General features: G+C 43.4%; 1 protein-coding gene across 1 annotated transcript in view; it reads right to left on the reverse strand.

The window, feature by feature from the left end:
- Nucleotides 1–529: 529 nt before the first annotated feature.
- Nucleotides 530–24634, reverse strand: part of CUNH10orf90 (chromosome unknown C10orf90 homolog) — a 60399-nt gene continuing 36294 nt past the window's right edge. The window contains exons 4-9 of the mRNA XM_039731455.1: nt 14118–14390; nt 11987–12237; nt 10787–10982; nt 2606–2669; nt 1646–1745; nt 530–1492 (exon numbers count right to left, since the gene is read on the reverse strand). Coding sequence (XP_039587389.1) covers nt 1454–1492; nt 1646–1745; nt 2606–2669; nt 10787–10982; nt 11987–12237; nt 14118–14390 — 923 coding nt within the window. The 3' untranslated portion in view covers nt 530–1453. The remainder of the gene's footprint in view (nt 1493–1645; nt 1746–2605; nt 2670–10786; nt 10983–11986; nt 12238–14117; nt 14391–24634) is intronic.

Here is a 24634-nt window from a genome sequence, read left to right on the forward strand (position 1 = left end):
TTCCAGTACAGAATTACTTTCGTGGTTAGAAAGGTGTTTTTCAGGGAAAAAATGCTGGCAAGTCTTTCCTCACTACCTTACCTTCCACCTCCTCTCCCAATGGATTGAACTGCTGATGAGTTTTTGAGGATATCTGGAATATGTTTGTTCAGATCTCTGTCTCCTTTGCAAGCAAAAACTACCATCGTTATTCCTACATTAACTGGGAAGCTGAAACACCAAAAGGCAAAATAATCCAACAGAAACAGAGCACAAAATATCCCCAGGTCCTGTGTCCAGCACAGGTCACCCAGCTGGAGGTTATCCCAGTGGCTCACAAACATCCCTCTTCCAAAAAATCCTGACCTTACATCTCGGGCTGGATTAGGAAAACAAAGCAGAACCATCAAAGGCCAAATTCCAGCCTCGCTCAAACCCCTGCTCAAACTCTGTGCAGCAAAATTTAACACTTGCAGTGATTTTTAGGGGCAGTGGGTTTTTTTCCCATGGGATTTGTGGGTACAAAGGCAACGACTTCTCAGGCAGTTTCAATAATTGTGTTTTATTTAACAGCACCAAATAAAAACACAGCGCTTGGATCAATATTATCCTCATGCTTTATTCCATAAATAAACTCCATTGGTTTGTGAGCTGCTTGTTTTTACTTCCAACATGTACAAATAAAGATTTAAATATTTTTTTGGAGGAAACATGACAGCTGGTTTGAGTTCTGCAAGTTTTGATGCAAACATCCTTCTTGGCACCACTCCTTCATCTGCCATTTCTAGAAACACTTTGTGCTCACAGAAGTGGAGTAAAACGTATGTTACAATGAAAAACGTGAAAAAGTGTTATAAACAAATATTTAAATATTGTTTTTTAATGGGAGAGCTTGCTAGATAGTTTCACTCTATGAACAGGAATGGAGTTCTTCAGAAAGCTGAAATACTGGTCCCTTTTGGAATGTTAAGTATTAATGTGAAACTGCTGTTGCTCTGATGATGTGGTAATGCTATTTCAACTGGTTCCTAAACATAACAAATAACAGTTTTCTTCAAGGATTTAACTCACAGGAAATCAATTAATAAAATACTTCAGAGAAATAAGTTTTCCATGTCTTATAAACACTGGGCTATTGCTACAGAGAAGTGTGCTTAAAAAAAAAAAAAAAATTAAGATAAATAATACCCCTGTAATTCAGTATTTGCATTAAAAATTCTTAAAATTATTTCCTCTGGGTAAACTGACCAAAAGGTGATGCTCTGGAACAGCTGTGCTCCCTTTTAGGCTGTTTTGGATTACTTGAAAGTTGCCTTAAAATTTCAATTGAAACATAAATGATCTTTCTTTATACAAAGACCCAAAGATAAGAAAAATACCTCCAGGTAATTGAGATAACAGTTAATTTTATGGCTTATCTAGAAGTCAAAGGCATTCAAGATCCAATTAGGATGATGAGCAAGAGACTCCTTTGTCACTCCGTGTTTCTGTGGAGGAGCTGGTCCAGTAATTGCTAGGAAAAAAAAATGCAAAAGTGCTTTAAAATACTGTTAAAATCCATGAGGTGATAGAAATGTTTAGTGATACAGGAGGTGAGCTGGAGTTGGCATCCCAGACTTCAAATTTACTGGCTCGATTTGCTGCAGAACTAACAGGAAATCCTCACCTTTTTAAACATCTCCACACGCAGCCTGTTACTCTGGATGATGATCCGCTTCTGCTTCTCTTCTTGTTTCTTTTTAACCTCAGGTAAATTGTCATAAATCCTGTCAGGAATTCAGAAAACAGAGCTCATGTCATCCCTGGAGCTCACAAATAATTAATTTTTCCTGTAGGGAATGTTTGCTTTCTGTGCAATACTTGTAATGGGCATCTCTAAGTATTTAAATTTGATTTATGGCATGGGAGTGATAAATTATTAACAGTCATGGTTTGATAGGAAATCTGGCTGGTTTCAAATCTTGCTGAAAATTCTGATTTTGGAGTAAAAAAAATTAAGAAAGAGATAGGATCAGGTGATTTCAACGCAGTAGCTTCTAATGAGCTCAGTGAAGTTGGTTCCAACTTCTAGCAACAAAATTCAAACCAGAATCTGGGCTGAATATATTGGGGTTTTTTGTTTGTTTTTTTTTTTTCATTTATGCCACACAATTAGTATCAAGCAATCATTTCCAAGTAATCTTCTAAAATGTAAGAAAACCATCATTATAAGTCTGCAAACTGTTGACATTTTTTCACTGTCATTAGGAACATGTTTTACCAAAGACAACACCATCTTTCCATTCTAAAAATACCAGGAGTCACCATTAAAAAGGTGACTTCTGATCTTTCCCCATTAAAATCAGTGATAAAATTCCCAGGATTTGGAAGAGAAAGCTGCTTTATTCTGTAACTCTGCCCAGCCTCTGTTCTAGGTCAGCCTTCCCAAGGCATCAGTGCAAAACCAGGGGGAAGAAAAATCCAAAGTGATTTGGATTTTTGGGTGTTCAACATGAGGGACAATGCTGAGGGTTTGGTTTTCATGTCATGGGTGCCCCATGGTGTTGAAAGGGCAGGGCTGCCCAAATCTAAGACGACAGAGCAAAGAAAAATCCATGGACAAACTCTAAAGCAGAGGGATTTGTACCTTTTAGATCTCATGTGCATCTCCTTCTCGGGAATGACTCTCTCCTTTGGTTTGAAGAGGTTATCTGGCAGAGAGAAAATAAAGTTACACTGGAGGGGTCTGCTTTTACTGAAATCTCACATGCCATACTCCACAGAGCCACAAGCTGCCATTTCTAGTTAAAGTTTTGATGTCTTGAGGCCAGATCCAAATATCCAGATCTCTCCAGATCTTCCTCACAAGTTCCTGCAGACAGTTGCACCCTGGCTGCTCCTCAGTGTGTCAGGAACCTGCCCTGGTAGAGCCCTTTCTGATTCAATTTACACCTGTTTTCCAGAGCTGTGGATAATTATCTGAGCTTTAGAAGGAGAAAAATCACATTACTCCTTCTTGATCAAGTATGAAGAGATCTAATTCCAATCAGCATTTCCCTGGATACAGGAAAATAATTTCTGATCTAAGCAGTGGGTGGTTCTCAGGAAAAGGTGATTTTAACACCTTCCTTGCAAAAATAAGTCCTGAATGGGAAGGGGGGTATTGGTACAAGGTGGGAAACCAAGAAATACATGAGATTACTGTTGTATCTCTCTGTAAAATTCATGGAATCACAAAATGGTTTGGGTTGGAGGGACCATAAAGCTCATCCCATTCCCACCCCGGCCATGGCAGGGACACTTCCACTGTCCCAGGTGCTCCAACCCCAATGTCCAACCTGGCCTTGGATATCTCCAGGGATCCAGGGGCAGCCACAGCTGCTCTGGGAATTCCATCCCAGCCACAAATTCCTTCCCAATCTCCCATCCATCCCTGCCCTCTGGCGGTGGGAGCCATTCCCTGTGTCCTGTCCCTCCAGGCCTTGTCCCCAGTCCCTCTGCAGCTCTCCTGGAGCCCCTTCAGGCCCTGGCAGGGCTCTGAGCTCTCCCTGGACACTTTTCCAGGCTGAACAATCCCAAGTCTCTCAGCCATTCCTCACAGCAGAGATGTCCCATCCTTCCAATCAAAAATCAAAGGGAGCGAGGCTCTGAAGCCTCCTCTGCCTTTCCCCCCTCAGCAGTTGTCTACACTTAATCATCCTTGCTAAATCTTCAGTACACACAAGCCACATGCTCGATTTGCTAGGAAAACATAATTTGTCTTTTATTTATTAGTGTTCTAACGCTCATTTGCATGTTGATTCACTTAAAAGGAATAAACACTTGGATGCTACTGCTGTCCAAATAACTCTGAAAGTGCAGGGAGCAGCTTGTCTGTGACCCAGGGACACCTTCCACTCTCCCAGGTTGCTCCAAGCCCATTCAACCTGGCTTTGAACTCCTCCAGGGATGGGACACGGTATCACATAAACATTCCAGACCTTTGTGTGGCCACCAGAACAGGAAAAACCCATCCAGGGATTTGCAGACCCACTTCCTATTCCATACACAGCATGATAAACTGATAAAATGTATTTTTCCTCTAAGTTCCTAAGTCAGGGTTGGCTCTATTTTCAATTTCTGGGAAGCACCACAGAGGTTGGGAGCTGTGCTGGTGCTGCTGCTCCACAATAATCCTCTCCTGCTGGCACAGAAGGGCATCAGAGCATCCCTGCTCTGGAACAAGACATGTGGCTGTGCAGGGTTTGAAGGGATGGACTCAAAGGAGACTGGGGAAAATCCTCCAGAAAATAATAAATCCACTTCCTCATGGAGCCATGAGGTTAATTCTCATGGCCAAACATTCCTGCAGCACTTCCCAGCTTGCTATTTACCAGAAGAAAAATCACATGCACACATCGAGGCTAATCCTTGATGGATTGTAGGATTAGGATTCAAAAGCTAAATGAGAAATAAATTTTTTTAAATGCTAGAAATGAGGAAATAAAAGTCATGAGTGCATTTAAATAGTTGTTAATTCTTGACAGTGAAAAGAATGAGCATTTCAAAGGGGAGGAGCAGCAAACACTCAGAGCTGAAATAAACTTGAGCTCATCCTGCAGACCTGACTTAAAGCTCTTTCCTACCACACAAAGATCAAATGGGCCACGAGGCAGACAATTCCCTAAGCTGACAGGCCTCAAAATTGTGGTCTAGCTGCTCCTTATCAAAGCTCCCTATCAGATTTCATATCCTTGGATGACTTTTGGAGAAGGGATTTGAGAGCAGGCCTTCAGCATTGCCAGGGATGCACCACAGTTAAATAAAGCTTCAGACAGAGAGGACTGAGAGTCACCTCCTGGGTGTTTTATTCACACCTTTGAAATTCCTGACTTTCTGGCATTTACAACTGGTCTCACATCTCCACTAAAGCAAGCTGTAAATGAATGCAAATGGATCGTCCCTGTAATATATTTTAATTAATGCTAAACTGCACCTCCAAGAGGATGAGTAACTCTCCTGCTTGGGAAGTCAGTAAATATTTAGACAGAGAACAGATAAAATTATTGTGTTGGAACCAGCCCCTGACTTCCTATTTACCACTAAATCACCAGGGCACTTAAAAGAGAAAAACAGCGGCAAAATTTATCAAAGTATACACAATACAGATACATTTTCTTCTTCTAACATGAATGTGAATTCTCAAAGTTTGGTAGGAGCTAAAATGTGCCTTTGAGGATGTGTGAAAAGCAAAGCACTTCTGGTGGTGGATCTCTAATTTAACTGCTCTTTTACTGAACTGCAAAAATAATTCACCAAAAACCCATTTGCCCAGAGAAATCCTAAGATACAGAACACTTTTTTAAACACTGGGGTTTTTTAAACCAGCAGTCCCCCTAAAAATAAATTAGCCTTGAATCTAAGATAGATGTGGATGTGATGCTGAGCTCCACGTGCCCATGGGGCTTTCCTGGGAATTCATCCAGGGTGGGTAAAGCAGTGCCTGCACCCAGGGGTGCTGCCCAAACTCTGCACATCCCCTGGCAGTGACTGCCTGCACTGAACTGCTCCAGCTGCAGCCAGCACCTGAGGTTTTGGTGTTATTTACACAAAATGCAATAACCCCTGAGTCACAGGGTTCAGGGTAAGGCTGCCTGGGCTCCTGCTCACCCCACAGAACTCCTGAAGCTCACAGGTGCCCCTTAGCCCAAGAGCAGCCACAGGAAGGTGCTTCCCAGGTTTTCCAGCTGTTCAGGTCTCTCCTGCTACTACTGAGACTTCTGATCCTCCTCAATATTTCAGTTTTTCTGGAAAACATTACTAATATCTCTAAAAAGCTGTAAAGTTGAGAGGTTTATGCAAACATTTTAATACTAGAATAATTTTGGTGATGTTGCTGGAGATTTGAGTCCTCTCTATCCAAATGATACTTGAATATTCATGGATTTTATCCAGAAAAACAAAAATATTAGCATCTCACCTGGCCTTCCTAAATCTTTCCAATATCATTAGAGCATATGATCCTAAAAAGCTTTTTTTTCCTCAATATTAGCAGCTTTTGAAGAAGATGTGGCAGAGTTAATATTAGTTTAATAGTATCTTCAAAGCAGATCATTCCTCTTCCTAATTCCATTACCTGAGTGCAGCTTAGACTTTATTCAGAGTTGCCAGCCAAAAAAGCCAAAAGAATGGGTGGCACCATTAAAAGTTTAAATGGGGAAAAGAGAACTGGGAAATGACCCAGAATAAATGACCCAAATAAAGTCACAGCTGAGCACCAGTGTGAATGTCACAGGAATACACCTGAGAGGCTGCAGGATTATTGCAAATTCTCTGATTGCCACCTTCTCCTCCCTCACTCCAAATAAAACCCCCCTGGCACAGGGCTGCTGGAGAAAGCCACCCCTGAAAAACACAAACAGCAATCCAAAAAACTTTTGGGCAAGGTTTAGAAGCACAACTGAGGGGATAAAAATTGTTTCCAAGATATTATTAAAGATTGAGGGTTTGGCAAACCCAGGGGTAACCTTCAACCCCTATGGCCAATCCCAAAGAATAACCAACCCTACAAAGGACAGGAAAAAGGGAGGTGGGAAAAAACCCCAAACGTGCCTGAGAAACTGCGTGAAACCTCCCCAAGTGCCTGTGCACACCAAGATCACAGGGCTGCTCATGATGCAGATTTAAAGGCCCATAAACAGCTGGTAGTCCTGTCACTGCAGTAATTACATTACGGTTTTGGAGATTTAAATGCAGTTATTTGAACATTGTTTCTATTCAGCTCGTCACAGTGGGATCTCTAATTTGTTCGACACAGTCAACAGCAGAGTTGTCTATCTTGGACTAATTAGCACTCTCAAAATTGAGCAGTGCCCATTACCAGCACAAAGGCTGCCTGGGAGTTCTGGGCAGGTTCTGCGCCTTCAAAGAGCTCTCGTACCGATAAAATCTCGTGCAGGATAAACATTTTCATTTTCCTCAGATTACTTTCAGCGTTTTGTAAAACCCTGCTCGTGAAGGACAATTAAAAACTGGTAAACAACTCAGGGTTTTGAGGATGGGAAGGTAAATGGGAACTGCACAGATGTTGGTATTTATATGGAAATTACGCCGAATGCCAATTATTTCTTTCTCCTACAAGAAACTGAAGTTGTAACAACACTGTCAAAACACAGGGAAACCCTGCTAGTCAATAATTTCCTGTTATCAGTAAAGATGTTTTAGGCTGACAGAATAATCTCTCTGGGAGAGAGAAAAATCTCTGCAGGTCTTTGCTCTGGGTGTAAATTATTTCATTGGAATAAAATTTGAAAGAACAGAGAGAAGCACATGTACCAAACTTATTTCAGAGAGAGGTAAGTGCAGCAAACTCCTCAGAACACCTTGGGCTGCAGTTAAAGCCCCATTTCCACCTGGATAAAAGCAGGCACCCACCTCTCCCCACCCTGGGCTACCCTGGTTACTGAGAATTTCAGACTTTCTGTACTAACCCCCAAGAGAACTCTGCTGTGGAGAAGGCTTCCAAAATTGAACAACAGAACTGAGATTATGAGTGTAATTTGAATAGAAGTGTGCAGTATCAGACAGTAGAAAACTTAGAGCTTAAAATTTTAGAATATATATAAATATATATATATATTATATATATTATATATATATATAATATATAAAAAACATGGTAGAAGTTTTAAGACAGAAACTAGTTCTTCTTCTTTACCTTCTTCTTCACCTTCTTCTTCATAAGTTTGTCATATTGTGTCATTAAATAAAAAGTCCACATTACAAAGCACAAGTAGTTAGTTATTAAGTTAAAAGTAAAAAAAAAAAAAGTGTAATTTCTTAATTAAACAGTTTATCCTTAAAAAGCCTTATAAAAAGAGATACTACTTCATTTTTACCTGGTTAGAGAGAACTGCTGTAAAACTCACACTTTCTGAAACTGTAAAGTAAATAAGAACTAATAAACATCTGAGTCCAAACAAAAAAAACCATCTCACAATTTAATCCCAACCTCAATTAAAAAAAAAAAAAATCAACATGTGGGCACAGGGGGAACTGGGCAGGGAATGTCCTCTGGAGGTGGAAAATTGGTTGGATAAGTGCTGTCACAGTCAGTGCTTGAGCTAAGTGTGCTGCTTGACCTGCTCCTGGCCTCAGGTGGGCTCTAATCCATCCTTGGGGGCACGCTGGCAGGGTCAGGGGGAATTACACCCATCAACCAACCTGCTCCTGGGGAAAAAACCCTCTGGAAAACGTGTGAGGGTGGGCTGGCAATGAGCCCTGGGCCCCTCAGAGCCGTAAAGAGCTTCACCTCCACAATTGTGAGACATCAGGAACGAGAAAAAAAAGGAACACGAAAGGCAGGAAATGATCAAGAAATGACCACAAGATCACAGCCTGGAGCCCAGATGCAGGGCTCTTTCTCCACTAAGAGATTGGCTGGGAGATTCCCTAGAAATGGATCCATCAGCAATGGATCTGTCATCAGCAGAGACATCAGAAGAACAGAGACATCCAGTGCCCCAGGTGAGCCTTTCCAAGAAAAAAATTCCCCACCCTGGGTCTCACTGATGACACCAATCCTGCTGCACAACAGCATCCCCCAGGAGAAATCCTAAAATACCAAGTGCCAGGACTCAGAGCAAGTTAAAGATGCTCAGCAATGTAACAGAGCCTGTGGAGTCTTTGCTTCTTTTTTCTGCCAAGGTCAGGATTAAATGTGCAAGATGTTATTTCTCATTGGGACTCAGATGTTTGTTAGTTCTTGTCTATGTTACAGTCTCACAAACCCCGAGTGCTACAGCACTTCACTCCAACACACTAAAAATGCAGCCTCATCTTTTCTCTAGGAGGCCTTTTAAAGATAAACTGTCCAATTACAAAATTACACCTAAATTATTTTAACTTTTAGCCCAATAACAAACCACCCATGCCTGCAATGGGGACTTTTTTATTCAATTACACCAAACCACCCAAACCATGGAGAAGGATCAGCCTCTGCCCTAAACCTCCATCTTGCTTCACATACATTACTATATTCTAAACCCTTAAGCCCTAAGTTTTCCACTCTGTGGTATTACACACTTGTATCCAAACTCCACACCCACAATCCCAGTTCTGTCATTCCATTTTGGAAGCCTTCTCCACGGCCTCAGGTCAATACAGATTCTCTTGGGGGTCAGTGCCTGGCGGCACAGAAAGTCTGGAACTCTCAGCATCCAGGGTTCCAACAAGAGCCCTCTGTAGTGCAGCCTACAGGGCTGTGCTTCACCCAGGGATTTGGATTTCCAGTAATAACTCCAGTTCTTCAATTACAGACATGTGACATATCTGTCATTATAAAAATATTAAGGTCTCACAAACAGAAAACCACACGTGGCTACACAAAGGAAGATGAGTTACAGAAACCCAAGATTCCCTCTATACAAATTTACCTTTAATGACCAACCACTAAAAGATGGAAATAGTCGTTAACTTCAATAATTAATGAATATATTTCAATATCATGATTTTATTACTCATTAAACAAGCATAAATATTAAAATTTCATTACAATTTGAGGAGAAATAGGTTTAGTCTTTCATATTTGGTTTCATAAATTATTTGCAGAGTGGTTTGAGGGATTTTCACCGATGTTCATACAGAAGTGGGAGATTTTTGCCACTTCCTCTAAGACAGATGACAAACTCCTGGTCTGCTTCTGGCAGAGCTCACAGTCCTCACACTGCACAGCCCTGAGAGATCTGATTCCAGGTAAATCAACTTGAATCCTGGAAATGTTGAATTAATACTGTTGAGCCTTTAAGATAGAATTCATGCTTTGTGCCGTGTTCCCTTATGTTTATTTAGCTCTCGCTATAAAAACCCAGTAGGTCTCTGATGTAGGAAAGACCCCTGGAAGTTGGAATTCTCCAGTAATCTCCAAGAGCCCTGAAATGGGGCTGCACCTGCCTCTCCTGCACCCACCCTCATTCCCAGGGAGCCAAAAAACCTCTTTTTGTTTCCCTGGGTTGAGAACATCAAATATTCCCTTTCCTGCATCCTCCAGGTGTCTTTGTTAGTTTGTTTAATCTTTTCAATTAATTCACTTTTCAGTAGAATAATGTATCTTCAAGCAGTCACAGATTTAAAACCAAGATGTAAGGAGGAATGCCAATCAATGAAATAAATCTTTGTTCTTTAGTCAACTGAGTTAATTAACATCCAGATGGCAATTAAAAAAATAAAAAAGAAAAGGAAAAGAAAAGCAATTTGTTTAACATCTTGAGCTTAGATAACATTTACAGAGGTGCTGTGTGGGCTGTGAGGGAGAGGAGGGTTTCCCTCGTGGGGGGTTGAGGCTGTTTGCCACAACCTCATCAGCTTTGATTAGGAAATCACAGAGTGTGCATGCCTTGATTTAGCAGGGCTGGGCAGAGCAGAGCTCCTCCCCAGCTTGGGGATTTCTGACAGAAGTGGCAAAAATCCACAACTGCAGCTGGGGCTCCTATCCCAAACCCCACCTGCCTCCCTACTGTCACCTCTGTCCCCAAACTGATCATTCTGTGAGCTGGGAGAAGATGAAATGTCATTTATTGCCATCAACCCCACAACCAGCAGCAGCTGCACCATCCTGAAGAACACAGCTGCATGTGACAGTGACAAAAAGTCCCCAAGGAGCTCCCACAGGAACTCCTCATCCCCGCTAACCCTTCTCCGAGCTGCTGGGAATTCCTGCCAGGAGCATCTGCACAGATGCTGGAGAGTGAACCAGGAACAGCAGCTCTCCTGTTTCTCCCCAAATTCAACTTGGAAATTCCATCCAGGACTTCCAAAGGCAGCCGGGGACCTGCTGCTGCTCCCAACTCACCACTGAGAGGGTCGGGGATGGTGAATTGCCTCTTCCTGCTGCAAGTGGAGGTGGAGAGCTTGCGAGCCAGAGCTCGGGGGGTGCCTGGGGGAGCCTCCCTGTGCTGGGCCCTCCTCAGCTGCACCATGAGCTCCAGCCTCTTCAGCCTCTCCTGGGAGCGGGAGATGAACTGAGGGTTGTGCAGCTCCAGGGCTTCCTGCAGGAGACAGAGGAGCTGCTTCAGGCTCTCGTGATTCAAAGGGAGGAAAAGGTGTGGTGGGCACAGGGCTGAGTTTGGTTAGAGATTGTTAAAGGGGTGAAGATTAGCCTGGGTTTGGGTTGGAAGGGACTTTAAAGCTCATCCCACACCTTGCCACGACAGGGACACCTTCCCCTGTCCCAGGTGCTCCCAGCCCCAGTGTCCAACCTGGCCTTGGGCACTGCCAGGGATCCAGGGGCAGCCCCAGCAGCTCTGGGAATTCCATCCCAGCCCCTCCCCACCCTCCCAGGGAACAATTCCTAATTCCCAATATCCCCTCCATCCCTGCCCTCCGGCAATGGGATGCCATTTCCCCTTGTCCTGTCAAGCTTATACATTTGTGTTTCAAATTATGTATTTTTACATCCAAATTCAAGTTCTTGATGTTTTGCCTGTTTCCTTTTCTCACCCCATCACCGAAGCAACTTGTCACTGACAGTTCACAAACTTTCCTGTTTATTTAGATTGTCAGATCTCTCCATGGCTGATCCAGAAAGAAAACACTTCCCAGTCAAAGGCTGCTTCAACGTTTGGGAATGTCTTAGGACAGAGGAAAGGAGCAGAGATGGGTCTGCAACATGTGCAGGAGGAAAAGGCAGGGAATTCCATCAGGCAGGTACCAGCCTGGGCCATGTCCACACCTACAGCTGGTGCTGGAAGTGCCAGGCACTTGGGAAACTGGGAATTCGTAAATTCCCAAACTCTTAACAAGTTCCCCCATGGGAACAGCAGCTGCAGCTCAAAACGGGGAGCCTGGGCAACCCAGCAAGTTCTGGCACTGGATATAAACTGCCAAAACTTCACTGGAAAGGGAAAAATCAAGGAATGTGAACTTCTGCCCTTAACAAGTTCCCAGAAAGCAAACACCATCTATGGGGGAAACGGGGAGAAAAGGGAAAAAGGGAAAAAAAAGAAAAATAAGCAGGAAAAAAGGGAAAAAGGAAAAAAAAATGATGCTTTACCCGCAGTGTCCATGGGGCTGCTGGAGTTTTTTCCAGCTGGGAGCGGGGTGCTGGCCAGGTGAGCAGGTTTTTCTCCCAGGTCACAGCTGGAGAGCATGCCCTGGGCAGTGGCACCCCGGCCAGTGTCACCCTGGGCAGTGGCACCCTGGACAGTGTCACCCTGGACAGGGCCACCCTCCTGCCTCGCTCCCGCTCCTCCTGTGCCTCGAGCTCCTTTGCTCTGTCCCTCGGAGCAGGGAATTCATAATTGCCTTGGAGAGATTTAAAAGTTCATTAGGAGTGCATGGCTAATTTTTTATTGGGTTCTCCACCTCATTAGACAGAGAGGGCAATTCCTGAAATAAGAAAGCCGGGCTGTTATTAATAGGCCTCATTAGGCAGAAGAGATCAGATCTAATGGTGGCTGCCCTGTGACACCCAGAGTGTCTCTCACATTATCCAGACCTCACACGGAAGGAAATCACAATTAAAACTCTGGGACGCTCAGCTCTCTTTGCTGGTGCTTCCCAAAATTTGTGTCATGGAAAGGCAGGGATGTCTCGCTGTGACCTGCAGTTGGAGTTCACTCCAATTTATTGCAGAAAATACCAGATTGTTGTGGGCTTTAACCACAAATCATTTCCTTTTCACCACACTGAGCCTTTCATCAGCACCACTGGTTTGGTTTTTTTTCCTTTGTTTTTAATCCAGTTTGTTTTCTGTCATTCCTACAGATCCATTAGCCAGTGGAAAAGCTCAATTTAAAAAAATAATCAACAAAAGGTTATTGTGCATTATAGGGCATTATTATGAAAGCTGTCAATTCGCATTGAGAAAAATAGATTATTTTCTGCGCTTATAATTAAGTTTTAATGCTCACTGACTGATACTCCCTGCACAAATTAGGACCAAAAGAGGCTGTGTGCTCAAAAATCAGATTCTCATTCAGAGGACAGAATGAATCCAAAATAACAAAGGAACTTCGGAAGGGCTCCATATGAACTGTTTGAAAAGTCACACTGGAGTGCTCCTTCCTTGCCAAATAATTTGATTTCTAGAACTAAATATCTGGGAATAAAGCCCGTTACTGTTTTATTTCAATTTTTGGTTACAATAAACTTAAAATATTTTCCTCTTTATGACATATTGTACATATTATATTGTACTTAAAAAACATATTAAAAAGATCTGTGTTGGGTACATTTGCCTTATAAAAACCTGAACTGTATTTCCTCCATAACACTGTTCTCACCAACATTTTGGAATAAACCTTGAAACCTGTGAACATGAAATTAAATTCCTCCCTAAGCCAGGTTTAGAGGTGTGGATTAAGTTGGGCTTTGCCAGATCTCAGTGGATGCTTCACTTTTGTAAAACAAAGTAGCTTTCAGTTAGGGGAATGCCATGATTTAACTTCAGGCACTGAAAACAGCATTTAGAGTTCCAAATGTGTGACATTCAGCAGCTTTATGCTCAGTGATGACAAATTTTGCCTACCTGCCTGCAAAAAATTCCCTTCAGAAAAGACAGCTGTAAGAAGAAAAGGTTCTATAACCATTACAACATTTTTAAGGAATAAGCTTCTCACAAACATATTGACACTAAACCCAAATTAATCTCAGTTGTCTTTTGCAAAAATACCTGGTGCATGAATGCAGCTGCTGGTGTCATCCGCATTTTAGCTGTGAGAATTAATGTTGGAAGTAAGACATCCCAGACACAGCTGAACCAAAGAAATTATGTTTCACATGCTTAAATCTTGTTAATAATCATAGTTCAGGCTGTTGTGTCAAAAAAAAAAAGGTTGAAGGAGTCAAAGAAAGGTATCAGAACAAGGTTGTAAAAATAACCTCACTACTGGTATTACTTGGTTAGGCTGGGGCTGCTTGGCTTTGCAATTCTAATGCTTTTTCAAGGTTTTCTTGGGGATCTAAGCCTATCTTGGTCATTTAAATCTTGTTTTCTATGAACCATAGCAATGTATACAGTCAGATCAGCTGACTGATCTCTCACCAGATGACTCACGCTCAGCACTTAAAGCTGGACAAAAATGGCCTGACTTTCCATTATTTCACTTCTTTTTCTTTGAGACTGATCTCATCTTATTATTGAAACCATATTCCTGACAACCACAGTAGGATTTGTACCTTACTTTTTAGGAGCTGCTTTTGCCCGTGAACATTTTCTTCCCAGAGGATTCTTGATGACGCCTTTGTGTTGCACACGCTGCTGGAGACAGACATTTTTGGTTTCAGGACACCCTGTGCTTGGATCTCTTTGGGTTTGGAGGTGTCTTTGGAGGGATCTGCCCTGCTGGATGAGCCATCAGGAGCAGCAGCAAGGGTTTCTCTGGAGGCTGCAACTGGAAGGGGGCCAGGGGTTGTTGTGCTGCTCCTCTTCCTGCCTCCCAACAGCATTGGTGTTCCTGTGGAAAACAGAAAAATAATCTTATAACGTGGGAATTTTTTTTTCTCAGCCCTCTAATCCATGTGATTTTTATTGGCGTAGCAGGATCCTAGAGTGGTAGGGGCTGAGCAATGTCCTTCTCATCAAAAACTGATGTTTTTGCAAAGTGTTGTACAAATTGGACCTTTTGGGTGCTGGTTCCTGCTGTGGCTTTGCACAGAGCCAGAATGGGGCACTGGAAATGCTGGGGGTGGGAGATGCTTCTGAGGCAACCACTCCATTGGAGAAGGGTCAAAACCCTGATCCCAAAACTTGTTAGGCCTTGGCTTTCATCACAGCCACCACTGAACTCACAACAATGATTTTGATGAGGTTTAAACAACTTTAAATCCTAGAATCCTGGAACACTTCCAACTGAAATGTATCTTAAAGAACATCCAGTGCCACCCCCTTCCATGGCCAGGGACACCTTCCACAGTCCCAGGCTGCTCCAAGCCCTGTCCAGCCTGGCCTTGGGCACTGCCAGGGATCAGGGGCAGCCCCAGCTGCTCTGGGAACCCTCACCACCTTCCCAGGGAACAATTCCTTCCCAAAATCCCATCTATCCCTGCCCTCTGGCAGTGGAAAGCTATTCCTCTTGTCCTGTCACTCCAGGCCAGTGTAAAGATTCCTTCACCTTTCTTGTTGTCTTTATTAAAAGCAGATTTAACACAATTCTTTGGCTGCTCTTTCCCATGTCTTGGTTGAGAGCAAGTGAAGATTAGAAGTGTTTTTCTCCTTTGAGCCAATTCATGACAAAGGGGGAGATGGCACTGCAGGGATTTAAAGAATTTGTAAAGAATTTGTGGATGTGGCACTTGGGGACCTGGGTTAGTGATGGGCAGTGCTGGGGTGATGGTTGGACTCGATGATCGTGAAGGGTTTTTCCAACCTAAATCATTCTGTGTTTCTATGATTCTGTGTTTGACACTTCCTTATCTCAAAGTCTAAAATCAGACCCTGCAGTGTGGGAAGTTTTCAGTTCACTTTCCCAATCCTTAATCCACTCACAATAGATAAGAAATATTCTTTTCCACAAAATGATGACCTCCTATGCATTTTAGCGACCTGACTGACTCATGTCTCTGTTTGGCGAGCCAGTATTTCTGAGGAAATCAGAGGCATTAAGATACAGCATTTACTGGTTTTCCCTTTCCCTGTAGATCAGAGCTTGGAGCAAAGAACCACAGAATTGTTTAGGTTGGCAAAGCCCTCTGAGATCATCGACTCCAACCACAACATCTTGAGCTCCTTTCTGTAACTGTGTACAGTGAGAAGGAGTCAGCTCCTCAGGGGATCCTCTAGTGAGGGATCCCTGAAGATCAGCACAAACAGAAAAAAAACAAACCTTGTTTTTAATTAAATTAATTGAGATGAACCCCATCCAAAGCAGTTTCACAGCCCTACAGAAAATCTGGTCAAAGCAAGAGAGCTCCCAAACTCTGGAGAAGCATCCAAGCTCTCCTGCTCTCTGACAGAACTCATTTTTCTCTGTGCTTTTCATCCATTGCAAATATCTCCCTTATCTTTTGTCACAACCAAGCTCTTTTCTCGGATGGAAATAGTTTTGATGCAAATGCTCTCAAGAAACTGGACAGATTCAGTTCTGTGCATCCCCTCAGAGCTCTTGCATATCCATGGACCTGTTCCCTGACCAATGCCATTCCTGCAGCCACACAAAAATGTCTTATGGCACAGAGAGGGGGAAAAACCACCAGGACAGATTAATGGGGTCATGGACTCAAAGGGTGGCTGTGGGAGGAGGCAGGAACAAGCAGTGGGGTAGGAGAAGATGAAGAAAGCAGCAGGTAGCACTGAGTAACTGCAGAGCAGCAGGGGAGGAAGGCCTTTCACTCAGGCAGCCAAGAAATCAGATGGATAGAGGGGAAAAAAAGGAGGGGAGCTAAGCCACAGGAAGACCTGAATGGAAAACAGATTACCTCATTAAATCACCTTTTAAATTAAAATATAGTTTACTGGCCAGCAGTAAACAGAGAAGAGAAGAAAGGGGAAAGGAGGAAAGAGTTTCTGCTCATCCGTAGCAGCATCACAGTGGGAGATAATTTGCCTTCATATCAAGAAATGGTCTGTGCAGCAAATGTGTGTTGTGAAGCCAAACAGCTTCACTGTCAAATTGCTCAAGGCAATGCTGTGTCCCCAGGACGGGCTGTTTGCTGCTGCTGGGCTCCCCAAAATCAGCAGGAGTCATCAGGGGTGTCAAAATGGGCTGTAAGGGAGAAGGGTAAAAGAGTGGAGACCAGAGTGAGGGAAGGAGAAGGCTCCAAGTCACTTCTCTCCTCTCTAACTCAGAATATTGATCTGAACACAAGAAAGAAGAGCTGCCTGGAGTATTCACACCCCATTTACTCCTAACTACCAGACTAGCTCTCCATGGATATTGGCTTCCAAGTGTAAGTACAGCAACCTTCAAGAATGGACAATTAAGCTCCAGGAAATTTCTTACACGTTGTGCAAATGGAGAAAACCTTCTCTCCTCTCTGCACTGCTTCCCTGCTAAAAGAAACCACCAGTGGCATCCTCCCAACAAGGCCTGGGGGATCCCTATGAAGATGTGGATTAGGAGAGAAGGAAAAGAAATGAACAAAACTAAGAATAGGCCCAAAAATTACAAAAAAAGGGGATGGATGCTTCTTAGCATTTTATGATAAAAGGTTGCCTTGAGAAAGAAATAAAAAACGCCCCATGATTCCTGATGAAATTCAGGAATAAAATCAACACGTCCTTCCTGCATGAAAGGCGTCTTCCTTGTGGATCTGGTTCTAATATTCTAACTAAATCTTAATCCTTATTAGATTCACAGTATGGTGGGGAACTTTTTGTGGTGGTAGTTAATTAAGGCAATAAAAAATATGCATCTTCTTCTTGTCTAACACTGAAGGCAATCAGAATAATAACAGAGTCAATTTGCTAAATTCTTTCTTCCAGCTCCCTCTTGAATTAACCTTTCCCTTCCAAAGGTGCACCCAGGTGGAGCAAAATCCCCAGGAAAACAGAGCAAAGCAAACCAGACAGGGGCTCCAAAAATCAACTCCCTCATCCTCAAAGCAGCTCTCAGTTACTTTAATGAACACAGATGCAAATGATATTTAGGAATTTATAAAAAAAAAAAAAAGAACAAGGCAAAGGTACTTAAAGGTAAGATCACAGCGTTTCACTCTGTACACCCTGGACCCGTTTTTAATATTCTGTGTGGGGAATTAGGACTGCTACTCTCATTAAGACTATCTGGAATTGTATATCTAAATCCCTCCACCAACCCAGCTTGAAATATATATGCCCCACTGAGAATAGCCAGAATTGCAACTGGATGACCAGAAATAGATGTTTTTTCTATTATCCCAGCTGAGGAAAGCCTTTAAAACCAATGAACAAAGACATGCAAGTGTAATGCTCTGGGAGATATGGGAGAGCAAAACTCAAAGAAACAGAAAGCAGAATGACTCCATTAATAACATTCAGCCAGTATAGGTTGTAGTTGTAAAAGTTCAGCTGCTTATAGAAGCAAATTTAAGGAACAAAGTCATAATTACATCTGGAGAAGAGTCATTTTTGCCCTGTGGAAGAAAGATGACAACAGCTCAGTTTTTAAATAATGACTTAGTGAAAACCATACCATATAGGAGGAGTTTAAAATATTCTGTAAAACCAAGGGTAGGTCTTCAAAAGCTCCTTTAAAGAAAAAAAAAAAAAAAGAATCCTTGATCTTGAAGTAAAATAAGTATATTGTTTTACTGTAAAGTATCTTTTTACATTTCCCCCTCTCTCCCTTCAGGGGGTTTTGCTAACGGGAAGTGACCCTGCATTACAGCAGGTTAAATTTGAGACACACACAATCCAGGCAAACATCCCCTGTTCCATTGTTACTGCTTTTTTCCCCCCATTTCATTTTACAGCAGGATAATTCAGCTTTTCATCCTTGAATATAGCACTCTTCCCAGAGTTCCAGTGTGGATTTTTGATGATTTGTGACAAAGTGCTTCTTTGAAACTGGCCAAAGTTCATTTTAGCAGAGGCAGGGCTGCAAATCCTGCCTGGCCACCAAGTCAGCCCCAGAGGTGGCTGGGGAGGGGACACTCTGAGCTGATTCCCTGTGTGTCCCTAATGAGATCAGACATCAGCACTGGAGGTAGCTTTGCACTGCAGACCACCTGTGGGGGGTTTGTTTTAATTTAATGAAAGCCCCACATCCTGAGCTGCTGAGCTCTCCCAGAGCTCCGTGCTGGGAGCCGATGCTGCCAATACCCCAAGCAGACAGGAGCAGCAATGAACATTCCTCAAATACAAGAAACTTCTGCCTCCTTCAAGATTTAGACCCAGCATTTGTAGAGACCCACACGTGCCTCAAGCAGCCATCCATAATCCCAAGCAAGACTCCAGCCTCTGTCTGACAGAGACTGATGGCTCAGCCCTTATCATGAATCAAGGGTTGGCGCAGCTGAGCCACGCAATCTTAGATGTGAGCAAACAGAGCACATCATCTCAGCAGCCTGGTAACCCAGAGAAATGGAAACACTGAGAGCCACGACAGCGTTATTAGTTATGCCAGGGTTTGTCAAGGGATGCAAGGTAGGATGGAGGATTTATTTTTCAGATGGCTGCCGAGGAAAAGGCATCACTTGTGATCAGCCAACGAGCTGCAGTTGGCCAGGGGTGCCACAAAATTCACATTTTGACTGAAATTCCTGCTGACCAGCAATGAGACTTTTGTCCCAAACTGCCTCCTGATGCTTCTCAAATGACTCATTTGCAAAACGAAGCATCAGCTGCTGCTCAGCATTAACATCCATGGAAACTACCTGAATTCCTGGTAATGCGGCTCTGCCCACACTCCCTGTTCAAAATGTGATGTTTAACAAGGTCTTGATTCACCTTTCAATAAAAACCTGGTGCTGGATCCTGAGAAACAGGGTTGGACCCTGTCCTCAGCTGCATTCCCAGAACTGTCAAGATCCAAAGTCAAGGTAACTTTGCTGGCTTGAGGAGAGAGGCTCAGCCAGCCCATTCCTCCCAATGAATGTGTCATTGCACCTGTGTTAATGCTTCTTCAAACAGCCCTGCCTGGTGGGGATAAAGCTTAATTATCTCAACTATATCAATAACACCTCAAGCTAAGAGTCTAGATTAAAAAATTATCTCTAGCAAAAAACATTCTCTTTTTCCTAGCTACTTCTTTCTGGTTGGTTTTTTTTTTGTTTTTTTGTTTTTTTTTTAACCATGTTGACAGCTGTGCCCATATTTCTCAAAAGGAAGAGGCTTTCTTTTGGCAAAAGCTAATATTTGACTGTAGAAAGATGTAATCATTTAAAACAGAAAGTGTACCTAAGAGCTGTTAGGCTTCAAACCTATAATCAGTCCTAAGTAGGAAAAGCTTCTTAATGTCAAGAAACAGCTTGTTTACAGAAGGCTTTGGGCAAAATTATTGTAGTGGCTTCAGAGCAAACAATCCCAAACCCAGCTAATCACCAGCCCCTAACAATCAGCCTCTCCCTGCTGAAGGCCAATTTATTTTCTCCAAGCACTCTGCAAATAATTAATTGACCTTCTCCCTTGGTGTTAAACAAGGGAACATCACTTATTCCAGGGAGGGAATGGGGACCAGCGTGCTGCACCCAGTCTGGCTGCCATGGAGCGTTTTGGTGGAAGGAGGGTTTGCAGTGGCTGCAGCAGGAAAATCCTGCAATTTGACAGCCTCCAGTTGCACCTGGGCAGGTTCAGGTTGGGCAGCAGGAAAAATCTCTTCACTGACAGAGTGGTTAACCCCAGAAACAGGCTTCCCAGGGGGAGTCAGCATCCCTGGAAGCGTTCCAAAAAGGAGTAGATGTGGCACTTGGTGATATGGTTTAGTTGGCATGGTGGTGTTTGACTTGGTGATCTTGGAGGACATTTTCCAACCTTAATGAGAAGGAAACATTCCTGCCTGGCACCTGCAGGACATCACCTTACACTTGGAATCATGAGAGGGTATGATTGCAGCGGGGTATTCTAGTGGACAGCCAATAACCCACCCGCACGATTTGAGGTGACTGCTCCCACCAGGGAGCTCCCAGTATCCAGCTGCTCAGCTACAGTGCTTGTATATTTTACTAGCGTTTTTCCCTTTACCCTCCTATGAGCTGGGAGAGGATGAAAGGAAAAAATATTTACTGCTGTACTTTCGAGACATTCCCTGTAACAGCCACAGACCCAAAACCTCCGAGTTAGAAATCCGTGTTTGTGTTCCCAGGACGTCACGCTAGAAGCCATCAGACACTATTGTAGTGACTCAAGGAGTAATCTGATGCAGTGTGACTTGGAAAAAAAAAAGTTCAGGATGATTCAGAACATTTAAATGGTGATTTGTAGGGTAAGAAAGGCTTGGGCCACTTGGAATTCTCATCATGTCCGAGGCACCTAGTTCAGCTCCTTCTGATAATTTACCGCAGCCAGGCTGAGCCAAGTATTCATTTCACAGACTGTACAAGAGTCGTTCCTGGTTTAAACCAAGTGTGAATTAGGGGAAAATGAGGCTCTTTACTCCAGTGGCATAATGCAGTCGCTGAATCCACAGAGCCCATCTCTTTTAATCATTATTTTAATGACTCTGGTATTCCGGCCCTGCTGCTGGCCTGGAGTGCTAACGAGTGACTTGTACCCTCCAGTCTTTCACTTCAAATTGTCTCACATTCTTGGCAACTCTTGACAGCTCAAGATAGAAATGTCACAGAATCACAGAATGGTGTAGGTTGGAAAAGACTTTTAAATCATTGAATCCAAAATGGAAAAGAGTGGCAGAATCAAACCCTCAGTTTTCATATGCTGGACATTAACTTGGATCTTCAGACAACACGAACATCTTTGGGAAAATCCAATTTAAAAGTTTCACTCATAAAAATGTGTTCTGTATCATCATTAACAGGGCAGACATCCTTCTGTCTTCCAGAGAAACAATGGCCTTCCTACCCAACAGCTTCATTGCTATGTCCCATAACAGAAAATTGAGCCTTTAATCCTCAAAGGCCATTTCCTGAAGGAAACTTCAACTCCAGGCAAATTATTTTATGATCATGCTCCTAAACACACAAAACCAAACAAAAAAATCCACAAGAAAACCCCAAAGAAACAAACAAACCCCAAGAAGATCCAACCACCTCTGGCTGCTCCTTGCCTTAAGCCACAGAGAAATTGATAAAGAACAATTGGTTCCACAGGACAATGATCTCAGCCAGGGACACTGTGACATCACAGCGTTGTCACTGGAAACCAGCTTTGGCTCACACAGCCCTGAGCATCACCCTTCTCCCTTGCTGGCATCATTGCCCACAATCTCCAGGGGCAGCCTTGCCTCCATATGGCAGGACAGGAGGTCACCACATCTGTCTCCTGATTTCATAAATAAGTAGTTTAAAGGAGTGGAATATCAAAGAACACCCCTCCTGCTGATCCCTTCCTTCTCCTACACCCTTTGTCCCACCAGATGATGGGGAAGGCAGCAAACCTTTGAGACAGCAAAGCTGAAGGGCTGCTCCTCTAAAAAATGCAAAAGGGCCCTCCAGAAAAGAAGAAGCATCCCCTTCTTTCTACAAATGAAATGAAAAGCTCCAAGATAAAGAGAGGCAACTGCTCTGGCCCATCACACAGGCTGGGGTCTGTCTCAAAGGCTGGCAGCACCTTCCAGAGTCACCTGCAACAGGATTTCCAGTTCCTCACTCGAGTTTTCAACACCTGCAATGATTGAATCCTCATTTTCTGGGGATGCAGCACATGAAGGTCACACCTCAGTGTAACACGGACCAGTGACACAGAATGTCTAGACTAAAGAAAATTGACAGCCTCCTCCATTTTAAATTTATCCCAGATGAAGTGAAACATCAAAGGAGCTCCTTTTAATGGGCTTTTTGGCATGTGGTCCTTTGTTCTTAACAAGTCAGCACCAGCTGCTGTGTCCATAATGCCAAGTCAGTAACATCCCCAGCCAGATTCCTGGCTGGTGTAAATCAGTGTCACTCCTCTGCAGGCAGAGATTTCAGTTGGTTGACATCAGCTGAAGATTTGGCTCCTTGTGCTTAGCAGGTGCAAGATAAGTAAAATCTCCTGTGCCATATTTCATATTTCTCCTGTCTTCACCACCAGTTCTGCTGCACACATTTGCAGGGTGGAGAGTTAATTAGCATCAGCTGGAGCTGCTCAAGTTTCTACACAATAAATTCCATATTGTCAGGAACTGCTTTCCTCTAATTATATCTTGTTCATGTGTATATATATATACGTATTTACACACATACAAATCTTGTACTCTTGCTCATTGCATGGTGACTTTCCCATAAACAGAGAAATTGAGAAAGAACAATTACAGAAGATGAGGTGAGAACAACAGGCCACATTCCTTCATCGTAGCACCTGAAATACTATTTAATTAATGAAAGTAAATATTACTTATAGCCTTCAGATTTCCTAATTAGCCCATTCTGTTACCAGCTTGATATATTAGTTTAAAGGTGACCCACAAGATTTTCTTGATACATAAATGTCTCAAATACCTGGAGCTCTTCAGTGTGTATTTAAAACAAAAATATATTTTTGCTTTGCAGGTAGCAGCTTATCAAAGTCCCACAGCACCAGCTGTTCTGACTTTACCCCAGTCCGAGTAGGAATATACATACATGCATCAAAAAATTAAAATAGATACAAATTGAAGTCCAGTTATTTACTACTTTAAAACATGCTGCTGACTTCAGCACTTGTTAATGAGTAAGTTCAAGAAGGAAACAGAAATTTGTAATCATCTGGGGCCGTTCAACAAACCCAAAGTCCCAGATCCCATCTCAGTTTTCCCCACTCGCTGCCTTGGGTTGTTTTAATTAAGCAAATTATGCTTTCAAGTCACCTGCCACGCTCTTTGGGAAAAGGTACAAGCAGCTGCATTACCGAGTCTCTGATGTGCCTTGTTCACTGCTGTGACCACGTCCCTCCCCTCCCGAACATTTCATCCCTGAATTCTCAAAGAGGAACGTTGGGAGTGCTGCCCTGGACACCCCTGAGGCAGGACAGCTCCCAGGGCTCAGGCACTGCTGAGCAGTTTCATCACAGCCACCCCATTGTGTGCCATCCCCTCCAGCACGGAACCACGGAACCCTTCTGGCTGGAACCGACCTTCCCTGGCCTTCTGTGCCTGGCTCCAACATTCCCAGCACTGCCACTGCCCCGTGTCCCCAGGTGACACGCACATGGCTTTTGAATCCCTACAGGGATGGGGACTCCAAACGGCCCTGGGCAGCTGTGCCAGGCCTGGACAAACCTTTCCATGAAGGAATTTTCCCCAATACCCAATGCAAACCTGCCCCGGCCCAGCCTGAGGCCGTTCCCTCTGCTCCTGTCCCTGTTCCCTGGAGCAGAGCCCGACCCCCTGGCTGTCCCCTCCTGGCAGGAGCTGTGCAGAGCCACAAGGGCCCCCTGAGCCTCCTTTGCTCCAGGCTCAGCCCCTTCCCAGCTCCCTCAGAGCCTTCCTCAGCTCTGTAGCCTTCCCTGAACACACCCCAGCCCCTCCAGGTCTCACTTGTCCAAGACTGACCCCAGGATCTGAGGTCCCTCAGCAGTGCCCAGCACAGGGATTGTCACTGCCCTGGTCCTATGGCCACACTGTGGCTGATGATTATCTTATAACCCCGGTGTCCCTAATTTTGGGTGGCTTACATGGGAATGTGATTCATGATTTTTCCTCTTGTCATCTCCCCCACCCTCCTTGTATATCTGCACCTCAACTCAGGGCACAGGGACAACACAGCACCCACCATCCAGACTGGATTCACTCTCCAGCTCAGTTGTTATTCCTTAATATCTCTCCACATCAGTTTTGGGTATGACAACAAAACATGAACAAAAGTGTAGAGGTGAGCAGGAAATATTTTGGTTTAGAAAATAGCTGAGATGTGTGAAGGCGCTCAGGCGTGAAGTTTACTGCTATCTAAGCTCAAATGGATAAATTTAGATGTTGGCATTTATAATCTTCCCTAGAAAAGTGATGATATTGTTTAATCAAGAGGTCAAAAAGAATTTAAAATTGTTCCATTTTCTTCTTTTTTCTCCTTTTTAATAATTCAGCCTAGTGCCCAGTAGGGTAATAGATAGTGAAAGATGGATGAAGAACTAGATATTCATGGGGAATATATTCTTCATGAAAGGTAGGTGAGAAATTAATATTAAAAATGTTCCTGTCTTCAGCAGAAA

This window comes from Passer montanus, unplaced genomic scaffold (genome assembly GCF_014805655.1).
Source record: "Passer montanus isolate IOZ18808 unplaced genomic scaffold, ASM1480565v1 scaffold77, whole genome shotgun sequence".
NCBI lineage: Eukaryota > Metazoa > Chordata > Aves > Passeriformes > Passeridae > Passer > Passer montanus.